This window comes from Mobula hypostoma, chromosome 3 (assembly GCF_963921235.1).
Source record: "Mobula hypostoma chromosome 3, sMobHyp1.1, whole genome shotgun sequence".
NCBI classification, from domain to species: Eukaryota; Metazoa; Chordata; class Chondrichthyes; order Myliobatiformes; family Myliobatidae; genus Mobula; species Mobula hypostoma.
Window position 1 is genome coordinate 184,078,668 of NC_086099.1, and position 14,511 is coordinate 184,093,178.

Genomic DNA, 14,511 nt, shown 5'->3' on the forward strand with positions numbered 1-14,511 from the left:
TCCCGCTGTAACCTCTGACAGCCCTCCACACTATCCACAACACCTCCAACCTTTGTGTCATCAGCAAATTTACTAACCCATCCCTCCACTTCCTCATCCAGGTCATTTCTAAAAATCACAAACAGAAGGGGTCTCAGAATAGATCCCTGAGGCACACCATTGGTCACCCATCTCCATGCAGAATATGACTTGCCTACAACCTTCTTTGCCTTCTGAGGGCAAGCCAATTCTGCATCCACAAAGCAAGGTCCCCTTGGATCCCATGCCTCCTTACTTTCTCAATAAGCCTTGCAAGGGGTACCTTATCAAATGCCTTGCTGAAATCCATATGCACTGCAACTACTTCTCTACTTTCATCAATGTGTTTAGTCACATCCTCAAAAAATTCAATCAGGCTTGTAAGGCACAACCTGCCTTTGACAAAGCCATGCTGACTATTCCTGATCAGATTCTGCCTCTCCAAATGCTCATAAATCTTGCCTCTCAGGACCTTCTCCATTGACTTACCAACCACCGAAGCAAGATTCACTGGTTTATAATTTCCTGGGCTATCTCTACTCCCTTTCTTGAATAGGGAACAACACCCACAACCCTCCAATCCTCCAGAACCTTTCCTGTCCCCACTGATGATGCGAAGATCATTGCCAGAGGCTCAGCAATATCCTCCCTTGCCTCCCACAGTAGCCTGGGGTACATCTTGTCTGGTCCCGGTGACTTATCCAACTTGATGCTTTCCAAAAGCTCCAGCACATCCTCTTTCTTAATGTCTATATGCTCAAGGCTTTTAGTCCGCTGTAAGTCATCCCTACAATCGGCAAGGTCCTCTTCCGTAGTGAATACTGAAGCAACGTATTCATTATGTACCTCCGCTATCTCCTCCGGTTCCAAACACACTTTTCCACTGTCACACTTGATTGGTCCCATTCTCTCACATGTTATCCTCTTGCTCCTCACACACTTGTAGAATGCCTTGGGGGTTTCCTTGGTGATCCTGCTCACCACGGCCTTCTCATGCCCCCTTCTGGCTCTCTTAATTTCATTGTTAAGCTCCTTCTGCTAGCCTTATAATTTTCTAGATCTCTATCATTACCCAGTTTTTTTGAACCTTTCATAAGCTTTTCTTTTCTTCTTGACTAGATTTTCAACAGCCTTTGTACACCATGGTTCCTGTACCTTACCATCCTTTCTCTGTCTCATTTGGTACTTACCTATGCAGAACTCCACGCAAATATCCCCTGAACATTTGCCACATTTCTGCCATACATTTCCCTGAGAACATCTGTTCCCAATTTATGCTTCCAAGTTCCTGCCTGATAGCTTCATATTTCTCCCTACTCCAACTGAATGCTTTCTTAACTTGTCTGTTCCTATCCCTCTCCAATGCTGTGGTAAAGGAGATGGAATTGCGATCACTATCTCCAAAATGCTCTCCCACTGAGAGACCTGACACCTGACCAAATTTGTCAATCTTCCCAATGTAACCAGCCATTTCTGCTCTATCTTTTAAATGATTATCATCACCTGGTACTCACTGCTTACGAACTCATGAATTCTTCTGTTTTCTGCCTTTTTGTTTTAAACTCAATTGTCTCTGCACATGTTGCATTGCTCTTTCACTTTCCCTTTGTCACTGCTTTATATAAAAAAAATCTCGATCGTCTCGCTGTGCCCCAACAGAACAGTAGCCATCTTGGGTTAGTTTTGAAAATACTTCATCATCACTGTTGTGTTTTGCAACTCCAAAACAATAAACTAATCAAAAAGGAAACCAAGAGAGCCAGAAATACAAGTCAAACTTTGGTTTTGACTTTAAGTAAGGCATGCACCTATTACATGGTAGTGTCATGATGTACGCAATTCACTTATTTTTACATATAGCCCATAATGAATTATTTAAATGAATAAGAATGCTTAATCAAATAATACATTTACAATATTATTCAAAACCTACTGAAATATTAAATGCACAACAGGTTTCATTGCCTTATTTGAAAGAACTTTTTCCAACAGCAGACACTTCGGTTGCTGCCGGTTGCTTAGCGCTGGTATAAATCCGTATTTCAGATACTCCACGCTATATTGTCTACACGTCCTTTTCATTTGGTCTGTATCTGAAATTTTCATTATGCATTAACAACTATGGTCAATCACTGATTGTTTAAGTCCAAACTCAAGCATTGCAACCAATAAAGGGGAAAGTTATGATGTTATGATAGCTCAGGCAAAACCTGACTCTCTGCCTGAAGGTACATAAAGTAGGGCAGAAATATCTCGGTTGGGGCATGGGCTGGAGAGATGCAGTCAAGACCATTCAAAAGGGCAGATTCTGAACTTTACCCCATTGAACATGATACACTAATTCACAGGAATTGCATCAATGCCTGATTAGAGTATGTGAAATGCACTAATTAACACTGCAGTACAGTAGCCAATGACAATGGCTGGGCCCGGAAATAACACAATGTCTTTAGTCCAGATTTCTCATAATACACCAAATTGAGAAGTGTCACATTGCTTTTCAACAACTGTAACACACTTCGAGCAAACCCTAAGAGAAGGGTGGGTTAGCAAGAGATGAGGTGATTACATGATCATTGTAACTGCGGTTCAAATACATAAATAATTCATTTCCCTCAGCTGCCTCCTTGCTACCAAGCACCCACCTTTATCTTTGTCACACCTTTAGTTACTCCCACCACCCACCCACCCCCCTTTGCATCTCTTATTTCTCAATTGTTCCCTGTTTGGAAAATAGTCTGTCCCTTTATTCCTTCTACCAAAGTGTATATCCATGCACTCTATTCCATCTGCCACTACTTTGCCCATTCTCTAATCTGTCCAAGACTTTCTGCAGACTTCCTGCTTCCTCAACACTAACTGCCCCTCCATCTATCTTTGTACCATCCACAAACTTGACCACAAAGCCATTAAGGTTGCCTAAAGGTTAACTTGCAGGTGGAGTCGGTGGTGAGGAATACAAATACAATGCTAGCATTCATTTCAAGAGGTTTAGAACACAAGCAGGGATGTGATGCTGAGACTTTATAAGGTACTGGTGAGGCCTCACCTTGAGTATTGTGAACAGTTCTGGGTTCCTCATCTAAGAAAAGATTTGATGACATTGGAGAGGAGGTTCATAAGGATGATTCCAGGATTGATAGGCATACCATACAAGGAACGTTTGATAGCTCTGGGTCTGTACTTGCTAGAATTTAGAAGGATGAGGGGGGATCTCATCAAAACCTTTTGAATGTTGAAAGCCCTAACAGTGTAGATGTGGAAAGGATGTTTCCTATGATGGGGGAGTCTAGGACAAGATGGTACGGCCTCAGGATAGAGGCGTGTCCATTTAAAACAGAGATGCAGAAAGGTTTCTTTAGCCAGAGGGTGGTGAATTTGTAGAATTTATTACCACAGGCAGCTATGGAGGCCAGGTCATAAGGTGTATTTACAGCAGAGCTTGATAGGTTCTTGATTGGATATAGCATGAAAGGTTACAGGGAGAAGGCTGGGGAAATGGGGCTGAAGAGGGGAAAAAAAATAAAGTATCAGCCATGATTGAAAGGCGAAGCGGACCTGATGGGCCGGATGGCCTAGTTTGGTTCCTAAGTCGTATTAATTCTATCCCAACAATAAGGTTGATCAATTTCCTCTCTTGCCTTTCTCAATAACCTATGATAAATCCCATCAGCCCCTGAGAGCATATCCACCTTAATGTTCTTTAGGAGATCCAATGCCACTTATTTCTAATTTCAATATGCCCCAGAATATCAGCATGCCCCTCTATGATATCACTGTTCTACATGTCCTTAACCCTGGTGAATATCAATGCAAGGTACTCATTTAGTATCTCACCTGCTTCCTCTGGCTCCTGGCATAAATTTCCTCCTTTGTCCTCAAATGGTCCTACCCCTTTCCCAGCTACCCTAGTTTTAATGCACGAATAAAATTTCTTGCTATTCTCCTCAATTCTACTAGCTAAGGACAATTCGTGGCCCCTTTTAGCTCTCCTCTCTCCCTGTCCTTTCCTGCTTGCTTTCTATTCCTCAAGAAGTCTACCCAATTCTCAGCTTCTTAAATCTTTACATATACTTCCTTTTTCTCTTTTGCTAAACTTGTAGCATCACTTGTCCAGGCAAGGATGATTTGTAACAATTATTGTAGAAATCTTCTGGCACTGAAAATATTGATCATTCTTTTTCAAACAAATCAATAGCATATCCAAGACTACTATTTTTACAATGAGAATCAGAATGGGTCAGATGTGGAAAACTACTTAAGCTTTACGTAAGTTCATGTTGGTTATGGTTGGGTCAAGTTTTAATCTCTTGCTGGATTCTGCTTACTGATATAGGTTATAAATAATCTAGGTGAGAAGACTGAATACAATTCATAAAGCTGTGTGGAGAATATCAAAACAGTTGCAAGGAAGTGTGAAGAGTTCACAAAGGCCATTTAAATTAATGGGCTCGATTAAGGTGTGAAAATGTTACTCACTTTAAAACAAATCAGAAAAGCAAGATTTTATTCTTAAAAACCAGTGAGATACTAGATGTGGTGGAATATTGAGGTACCCAAGTGTCCCTCAGATCCCTCCAAATACACGTATATTCCTTAAAAATTGTTAGAATTCAATGGCATATGATATTCTGAAGGCAATCTCAAAATAAAAGTATTTATATACTTTAACAGCATTCAATATACAACATTACCAATACAGTACCCTTTTGTATGGACTTCTGAAAATGGGAAAATATCCCAACTTTGTTGGGTAAAGCTTTACGGACACAGGTCTATTTTCAGATTACTAACAATGAGTAAAAATGTTTAAAATTTTTACAACATCATGATCTGCCTCTGTTGATGTCAACTTACCAATTGTTTCTCAAAGTAAATTGACCAAACCACAGCATAATGGCCGACAGTCAGAATAATGAAAAGCAGCAATGAAAGTTCCACATTACTCATCTTCCTTACTCTCCGATAGTAGAAAACAGGTTGTCGCCAATCTGGCAATCCTTTCTCTAAAATCTCATTATACCTGAAAGAAATAAATATAATACAATCGAAACACAAAATAGTTGCAAAAATCGTATTTTAAAAACTCTTCTTGAAGTCTATTTTGCAGTTCATTATAATTTCTTAATTCTTGTATTTGACACATTAAAATGTATACTGTATGCCATCACCTATGATATAGATCATAAAAAAGGTTACTCCACACCTCCTCTTCAAACCATTAAAAATACTAATTGCAGTAATATTTTGCTTTTAAGATGTATATTGTGATTTGCATTTTATATTTTAAATTATCACATTAACTGCACACGTGGCAAACAATAGGAAACAGATATATTCTTGCTTTATTTTCAGAATTCAAATGAGACTGCAAATGTTGCAATTGAAATCAACAAACAGAATGCTAGATGAACTCAGTGGGTCAAGCAGCAACCGTAGAGCCAAAAGCTGAAGTAGTCGACATTATGGGTTAACTCAAAATGATATAACTTCTACTGTGGCTCCGTCGATATTACTTGATTCACCAAGTTATTCCAGAGTCCTGTTTATTGTTCTTCATTTTATTCTGCAACATTACAAGCATATCAAAAGGAGGAACAAACTAAATACAGCTCTATTTGCTAGGCACATGGAATATATTAAATACAGAATAGTCTTAACTCTTTCTTTCTTTTTAAATCTTTTTATTGAATAAGTATACAAAAAGGTAAACCATATAAACATTAATACAATGTTAAAATATAATAAAATTCCAGAAGGTATCAATACCAAAAAAAATACTACAAACAATGTAATTTAAACATAAAAAAACCAAGATAACATAATAGTATACTAAATTTTATATATATATCAATGGAAAAAAAAGAAAAAAAAGAAAAAAAAAACCCCAAAAAAAACCCACCGTGCAACTAACTAAAAGCAAAGCAAAGCAATGGGCTAACTTGAAACCAAACAGAGTTAAACTTAAAATCACGTCCTCAATCCCGACCTCCATTAAAAACAGTAAAAAAAAACAAGAAGGGTATGTATTACATTAAATGAAAATATCGAATAAAAGGTCCCCAAATCTGTTCAAATTTAAATGAAGAATCATAAAGGTTACTTCTAATTTTCTCCAGATTCAAACATAAAATCGACTGAGAGAACCAAAAAAAGGTAGTTGGAGCATTAAGCTCTTTCCAATGTTGTAAAATACATCTTTTCGCCATTAAAGTAAGAAATGCGATCATTCTACGGGCTGAAGGGGAAAGATTACCAGAAATTTTGGGTAGTCCAAAGATAGCAGTAATAGGGTGAGGAGAGATATCTATATTTAATACCTTAGAAATAATATTTAAAATATCTCTCCAAAAAGTTTCCAAAGTAGGACAAGACCAAAACATATGAGTTAAAGAGGCTATCTGCCCCGAACATCTATCACAAAAAGGATTAATATGCGAGTAAAAACGCGCTAACTTATCTTTGGACGTATGTGCTCTATGAACCACTTTAAATTGAATTAGGGAATGTTTAGCACAAATAGAGGAAGTATTAACTAATTGTAAAATCTGCCCCCAATCATCCACAGAAATGGTAAGCCCCAATTCCTGTTCCCAATCTACCCTAATCTTATCAAATGGAGCTTTCCTAAGTTTCATAATAATATTATAAATCCTAGCCGATGCACCTTTCTGACATGGATTGAGGTTAATTATCGAATCTAAAATATATGTAGGAGGAAGCATTGGAAAGGAAGAAAGTATAGTACTTAGGAAATTTCTAACTTGTAAATATCTAAAAAAATGTATTCTTGATAAATTATATTTATTAGATAATTGTTCAAAAGACATAAGGGAACCATCTAAAAATAAATCCAAAAACCGTAAAATACCCTTAGTCTTCCAGGTTTGAAAAGCGCGATCCGTAAAAGAGGGAGGAAAAAATATGTTACCTAAAATAGGAATCGCTAACCCGAATTGATTAAGATCAAAAAATTTTCTGAATTGAAACCAAATGCGCAAAGCATATTTAACTATCGGGTTAAAGACCTGCTTAAGGCGTTTCGAATCAGGCGTTTCGAAAGGGAGAGAGGAACCTAAAATAGAGCCAAGTGTATAACCCTGAACAGATTGTAGTTCCAATGCTACCCATTTAGGAATAGATAGTATATCCTGATCAAGTAACCAAAATTTCATATGTCGAATATTAATAGCCCAATAATAGAATCTAAAGTTAGGTAATGCTAAACCTCCATCTCTCTTAGCTTTCTGTAAATGTATTTTACCCAGTCTCGGATTCTTATTCTGCCAAATAAATGATGAAATTTTAGAGTCAACTTTATCAAAGAAAGATTTTGGAACAAAAATTGGTAATGCCTGAAACATATATAAAAATTTTGGCAAAAAAAACATCTTAACTGCATTAATACGACCAATCAAAGTTAAATATAAGGGAAACCATTTAGATGAAAGTTGAGTAATATGGTCTATTAATGGTAAAAAGTTAATCTTAAATAAATCTTTATATTTACAAGTAATTTTAATCCCAAGATAAGAAAAATAATTATCAATCAATTTAAATGGAAATTTATAATATAAAGGAAGATGTTTATTAATCGGAAAGAGTTCACTCTTACTAAGATTTAATTTATAACCTGAAAAAAAACCAAATTGTGCTAATAACTCTAAAACAGCAGGAATGGATTTCTCAGGATTAGAAATATATAACAGTAAATCATCAGCATAGAGTGATAATTTATGGGACTTTAATCCCCGAGTTATCCCAGTAATATTTGAAGATTCTCGAATGGCAATTGCAAGAGGTTCTAATGCAATATCAAATAATAGGGGACTAAGAGGACAGCCTTGTCGAGTACCTCGAAAGAGAGGAAAAAAAGGTGAGTTTAAAGAGTTAGTACGGACCGAGGCTACAGGGGAATGATATAACAGTTTAATCCAGGATATAAATTTCAAGCTAAAATTAAACATTTCAAGCACCTTAAATAAATAGGGCCATTCTACTCTATCAAAAGCTTTCTCGGCGTCTAAAGAAATAACACACTCAGGAACATTTTGTGAGTGAGTATAAACAATATTTAACAATGTACGAATATTATAAAAAGAGTAACGACCTTTAATAAAACCCGTTTGGTCTTCCGAAATAATAGAAGGAAGTACTTTTTCTAGTCTATTTGCTAATAACTTAGAAAAAACTTTAGAATCAACATTTAATAAAGATATTGGTCTATAAGATGCACATTGAGCAGGGTCTTTATCCTTCTTTAGTATTAAAGAAATTGACGGTCTATTAAAAGATTCAGGAAGTTTACCAAGTTTCAGAGAAGCCTCAAAGACCCTACAGAGCCAAGGGATCAATAAAGAAGCAAAACATTTATAAAATTCAACGGTAAACCCATCCGGGCCAGGAGCTTTCCCCAGATTCATAGAAAAAATAACATTCTTAATCTCATCCATAGTAATGGAAGTATCTAATATAGAAAACATATCCTGTGAAATCTTAGGGAAGTCTAACTTATCTAAAAAATCATTCATATATTTAGAATCTCGAGGAGACTCTGATTGATATAAAGAAGAATAAAAATCACAAAAAGTTTGATTAATCCCCACATGATCCAGTATCAATCGATCATTTTGGTTATAAATCTGATTGATTTGAGATTTAACATAATTAGATTTCAATTGATTAGCCAGCAGCTTGCCAATTTTGTCACTGCGAACATAAAATTCACTTCTTGTTTTCTTTAATTGGTTTACAATCGAGGACGATAGTAATAAACTGTGTTCCATTTGAAGTTCAGTTCTTTGTTTGTATAACTCCTCAGAAGGAGCCATAACATATTTCTTATCAATTTCCTTAATCTTGTCCACAATTGCCATCTCCTCCTGCTTCTGTTTCTTCCTCAAAGCAGCAGAATACGAAATAATCTGACCACGAATATAGGCTTTAAAAGTGTCCCAAAGAGTGTTAACCGAAATATCCTCTGTATGATTAATTGTAAAAAAAAAGCTCAATCTGTTCATTCATAAAGTTAACAAAGTCCGAATCCTGAAGCAACAGCGAATTAAAACGCCATTGTCTATTATTTTGTATATTGGCCATAATTTTAATAGAAAGCTTAAGTGGAGCATGATCCGAAATGGTTATAGAATCATAATCACATTTAATCACTGAAGGAATAAGACGAGAATCAATAAAAAAATAATCAATTCTTGAATAGGAATGATGAACATGTGAAAAGAAGGAAAAATCTTTTTCCTGAGGATGCAGAAAACGCCAAATGTCCGTCGACCCAGAATCAGAAAGGAAAAAGTTAATCAAAGTTGCAGATTTATTAGGTAAGGTCCGTAAAGGAGCCGAACGATCCAAAGCTGGAGACAAACAGGTATTAAGATCTCCGCCGCAGATCAATGAAAACTCGTTCAAATTCGGAAACTGATTAAACAATAATTTATAAAATTCCGGACAATCCATATTAGGAGCATAAACATTAACCAAAACTACTTTTTTATTAAATAGTAAACCACTAACCAATAAAAATCTACCATTCGGATCAGAAATAATATCCTGTTGTCTAAAAGTAACTGAGGAATCTATAAAAAGAGACGCCTCGAATCTTAGCATTGGAGTTCGAATGAAATTGTTGCCCCTTCCAGAATTTAAAAAAACGTAGTCTGTCCCCCCTCCGTACATGGGTCTCTTGTAAAAATAAAATTTGTGCTTTAAGTCTCCGGAACACTTTAAAAACCTTTTTCCTTTTAATAGGATGATTAAGACCGTTAGTATTCCAGGAGACAAAATTAATAATAGACTCCATAAATCCTAAAGTCAACCCACATCGAGGGGGATTGACGATAGGCTCGACCCATGAACCCGGAGAGGAAACAGAACATACAAAAGATACCGGGAAAAAGGACACAACCAGTACTTCAATAATGTATATAGCCCAAAGAAAAAAAAACTAAAACGTGAAGCCCCTCCCACCACCCCCGCCCCAAGACCCCAAGGCAAAATCTAAAGCAGACCCGCCGGAAAGAAGCAAGCGCTAAAACTACCCCCATGACTTCCGGTATACGCTCCCTAAAAAAAAGGTATGAATATGAAAAAGATCAGCTAATTGTAAAACCGTAAAAAAGTAAAAAAAAAGGTAACTCAATTAAAATACACACACAACAGAACAAAAGCCAAAAAATATATATTAAAAAAAAACCACAATAAACCCCAAACCCATGAATAAACAAAACAACAACAAGAAAAAATAAGATTATTAACATAAACTAGTTATAAAAAGCAAAACAAAATAAAATTTAAAAACTACAAAATTTAAGGCCACACAGGAAATACGTAAGATGACAAACAGGAAGTAACCACCCAGAATCCCCTGGGAAAAGAAAGAAATGACGCAGTTAAAAAGAAAGTTTAGCAACCATATTAAGAAATCAAAAAATAAACTTTTCTGCCCAAATAGGGCACGAAAAAGTTAAAACCAACCAATTCACAGCCTCCGATCAACGGAGATAATTAAAAAAAATAGCAATTAAGATGTTGAAGGTGACAATTGATCCAGATAACTCTGGGCATCCGATGGAGAATCAAAAAAACGAAAGACTCCATCTGACATGCGAATCCTTAGACGTGCAGGGTACAGCAGCGCTGGTCTTAAATCCATCTTATAGAATTCCGACATCACAGATCTGTAGCGAACCCGTTGGTCCCAGATTGGTTTACTGAAATCTTCCACGAATCGGAACTTAAGATCCGAAAAATCAATGAAACCTTTAGATCGAGCGAATCGAAACAGTCTCTCCTTATCTTGAAAGTAATGAAAACGTAAAATAACATGCCTAGGTCGGGTCTTAACTCAAACCAAAGCACAAGCAAGCTACTTCAGTGAATGACAAAATTTGTCAGTACTTGATAGCATGAAATGTGTAATTAATGAACGCAAATTTTTAAGTGAGTATATAATCTAAGTCCATGCATTACCTAGGGTAGTCCTATTTATACATTTGTCCATAACTCTAGAAGAGACAAAGTTGTTTCTACCAACTCTTAAAAAGTTGAGACAAGAAGTATCATGACCAAATGATTCATAACCTTTTTCCTCCCCAAGGTCAATTTGACTATTACAATTCTACTAGTACAAGACAGTTGACAACGTCCTGCAACACAAGGCATGTACACAAAATAAAACTCATCTTGTGGTTGCATCCCCTTTGTGTTCATTGTTTATGTGGTCCACATTAATTTGCATTTGGATCCCTGAATTACCCAAATTACTAGGCCATTATAGAGGGTAGTCAAGAGACTACCATACTGTTGGGTCTCAAATCATGTAGTTCAAACCAAATAAAGATTCCACTAGAGGACAGTGGTGAAGCCACTGGAGATAAGACAGGAGTAAGCGCAATATTGGAAGAGATCATTGGTGGACAAAATTTTTATTGTAATGGAATGGCCAGAGCTTACTGTAGACATATATGGAGAGACCAACAGCTCTCTTGTAATATAACCACAAAATGTTGTTTTAACTTTTCAGACCAGACCCTTCATCAGACCTCAGCCTTAAACAGAATTTTTTTTTTTAAAAAGATGAAGATGCTGCCTAACATGCTGAGTTCCTCCAGCATTTTGTGTGCATTACGCTGGATTTCCAGTATCGGCAGATTCTTTTCTGTTTATCATGTACGTTACTTACTTGGCACAAATGCCAATTAAAGAGGCAAGACAAGTCAATTGTCGTTAATTCCAGGGTACCTAAATTTTTGTTTTAAATATGAACACACAGGTGCAGGAGTTCTTGCCTATTACCCTTTTTTATACCACTCAATGGTTCCAGTCTACAACTGTAGAAAAGCACCACCTACTCACCCTTATTAACAATTCCTGTCGGCAGCCACATACTAACCGCATTCCCAGTTCCTGCCACAGACTGCATGCCTAACTATGTTTCTGGTTCCTGGCTCCGGATGCACACTTAATCAAGTTCCTGAACTTGGCTGTGTACATAACCACATTCCCAACCCTTAGTTTCAAGTACACACTGAACAATTCTCTGACCTTGGCCACATACAGCCATCTGGAGAATTCCAGGAAAAATACAGGAAGCAACTCCAGTCAGAATAACTAACCTTCTTCAACCCAACTAGAACCTTTGACTAAATTAGTGAAACACCCTTCTCAAATTTCAAAGTTCAAAATAAACTTATTACCAAAAAGTGTAGATATGTCATCATATGCTACCGAGATTCTTCATCTTGCAGGCATTCACAGTGGAACAAAGAAATACAACAGAATGAATGAAAAACTGCAAGCAATGTGCAAAAGAAACTGAACAATGTGTAAAAGAAACTGTCCAAATACAATGAAAAACAAATAATAATAATAAATAAATAAATATCGCTGAGAACACAAGTCATAGAGTTGAAAGTGAGTCCACAGGTTATGGAATCAGTTTAGTGTCGAATTGAGTGAAGTTATCCATGCTGGTTCAGGAGCCTGATGTGGATCAAATCAAAGGTGGTGACGAATCAGCGTCTGAGGGAGATTGAAAATCTGGCTGAGTGGTGCCACAAAAACAACTTTTAACTCAATGTCAGCAAGACCAATGAGCTGATACATTGACTTCATAGGGAGAAAACTGTAGATCCACAAGCCAGTCTTCATCAGGGAATCAGAGGTGGAGAGTGGTCAGCAACTTTAATTTCCTCAGTATTATCATTTCAAAGGACCTGTCCCGAGTTCAGCAGACAACTGCAATTACAAAGAAAGCACAGCAGCACCACTATTTCCTTAGCAGTTTGAGAAGATTCAGCATGAAATCTAAAACGTTGACAAGTTTCCATAGATGTGTGGTGGAGTGCATATTAACTGACTGCATCACAGGAACACCAATACCTTTGAATGGAAAATCCTACAAAAATTAGTGGATACGTCACGGGTAAAGCCCTCCCCACCATTGAGAATATGTACATGGAGCATTGTTGCAGGAAAGGAGCATCCATCACCAGGGACCCCCACCACCAAGGTCATGCTCTCTTCTCACTGCTGCCACCAGGAAGGTAGTATAGGAGCCTCAGGACTTATACCACAGGACTTATACCACTAGGTTTATCAAGAACAGTTTTTAAACCCCTCAACCATCAGGTTCTTGAACCAGAGGGGATAACTTCACTCATCTTCACTTGCTCCATCACTGAACTGTTCCCAACAGATATGGACTCACTTTCCAGGACTCATCTCATGTTCTTGATATTTATTGCTTATTTATTTATTATTATTGTCTTTGGCGGGCATTGGTATTTCCACACCAGGCCCTGAAACAACCAGTTAGGATACTCTGCACTTGGAAAACATTTTAGATGACTTATGGTCTTATGGACTTGTGGAATCAGTGCAAACTTCGAAGAAAGTAGAGGTGCTGCTGTGCCTTCTTTGCTGCTCCCAAAACAGATCCTTTGAAATGACAAAGTCAGAGGAATTGAACGTTACTGATCCCCTCCATCTCCAATCCCCTGACAACTGGCTTTAGACCCTCAATTTCTTCTTCCTATAGTCAATAACCAGCTGATTTTAAGACCATAAGACATTGATCTAGTAGTAGAATTTGGCCATTTGGCCCATCAAGTCTGCTCCACCATTTCATCATGGCTGATCCATATTTCTTCTCAGATCAATATCCTACCTTCCACCACCACCCCCCCCATCCCTTCATACCCTGACCAATCAAGAATCAACCTCTGTCTTAAATATACATGAAGACTTGCCTTCCACAACTGCCTCTGGCAATGAATTCCACAGATTCACCACTCTCTGGTGAAAGAAATTTCTCATCTCCATTCTAAAAGGACGCCCCTCTATTCTGAGACTGTGTACTTTGGTCTCAGACACTCCACCATAGGAAACATTCTCTCCACATCCAACCTATCAAGACCTTTCACCATTCAATAGGTTTCAATGAAATCCCCCCCTCCAAATTCCAGTGAGTCCAGGGCCAGAGCCATCAAACACACCTCATATGATAACCCTTTATCCCTGGACTCATTCTCATGAACTTTCTTTGAGCCCACTCCATTGTCAGCTTATCCTTTCTGAGGTAAGAGGCAAAAAAGCTCACAATACTCCGTCAGGTCTCACTAATGCCTCATAACGCCTCGGCATTACATCTTGCTTTTATATTCCAGTCCTCCAGAAACGAATGCTAACATAGCACTTGCCTTCCTCACCACTGACTCAACCTTCAAGTTAATCTTTAGGGGATCTTTCACAAGGACTCCCAAGTTAATTTCTACCTACGATTTTTGAATTTTCTACCTGTTTAGAAAATAATCTAAGCTTTTATTCCTTCTACCAAAGTGCATGATCATACACTTCCCGACACTATTGATCTGCTAATTCTTTGCTGATTCTCCTAATCCGCCTAAGACCTTCTCCAGTCTCCCTGCTTCTTCAAAACTATCTGCCCCTTCACCTATCTCCATATTGTCCACAAACTTG

General features: G+C 37.4%; 1 protein-coding gene across 2 annotated transcripts in view; it reads right to left on the bottom strand.

The window, feature by feature from the left end:
* Positions 1-14,511, bottom strand: part of dnajc1 (DnaJ (Hsp40) homolog, subfamily C, member 1) — a 292,850-nt gene that overhangs the window by 129,035 nt on the left and 149,304 nt on the right. For both annotated transcript variants that reach the window (XM_063044233.1, XM_063044232.1), the window contains exon 4: positions 4,876-5,041. In XM_063044233.1, coding sequence (XP_062900303.1) covers positions 4,876-5,041 — 166 coding nt within the window. The remainder of the gene's footprint in view (positions 1-4,875; positions 5,042-14,511) is intronic.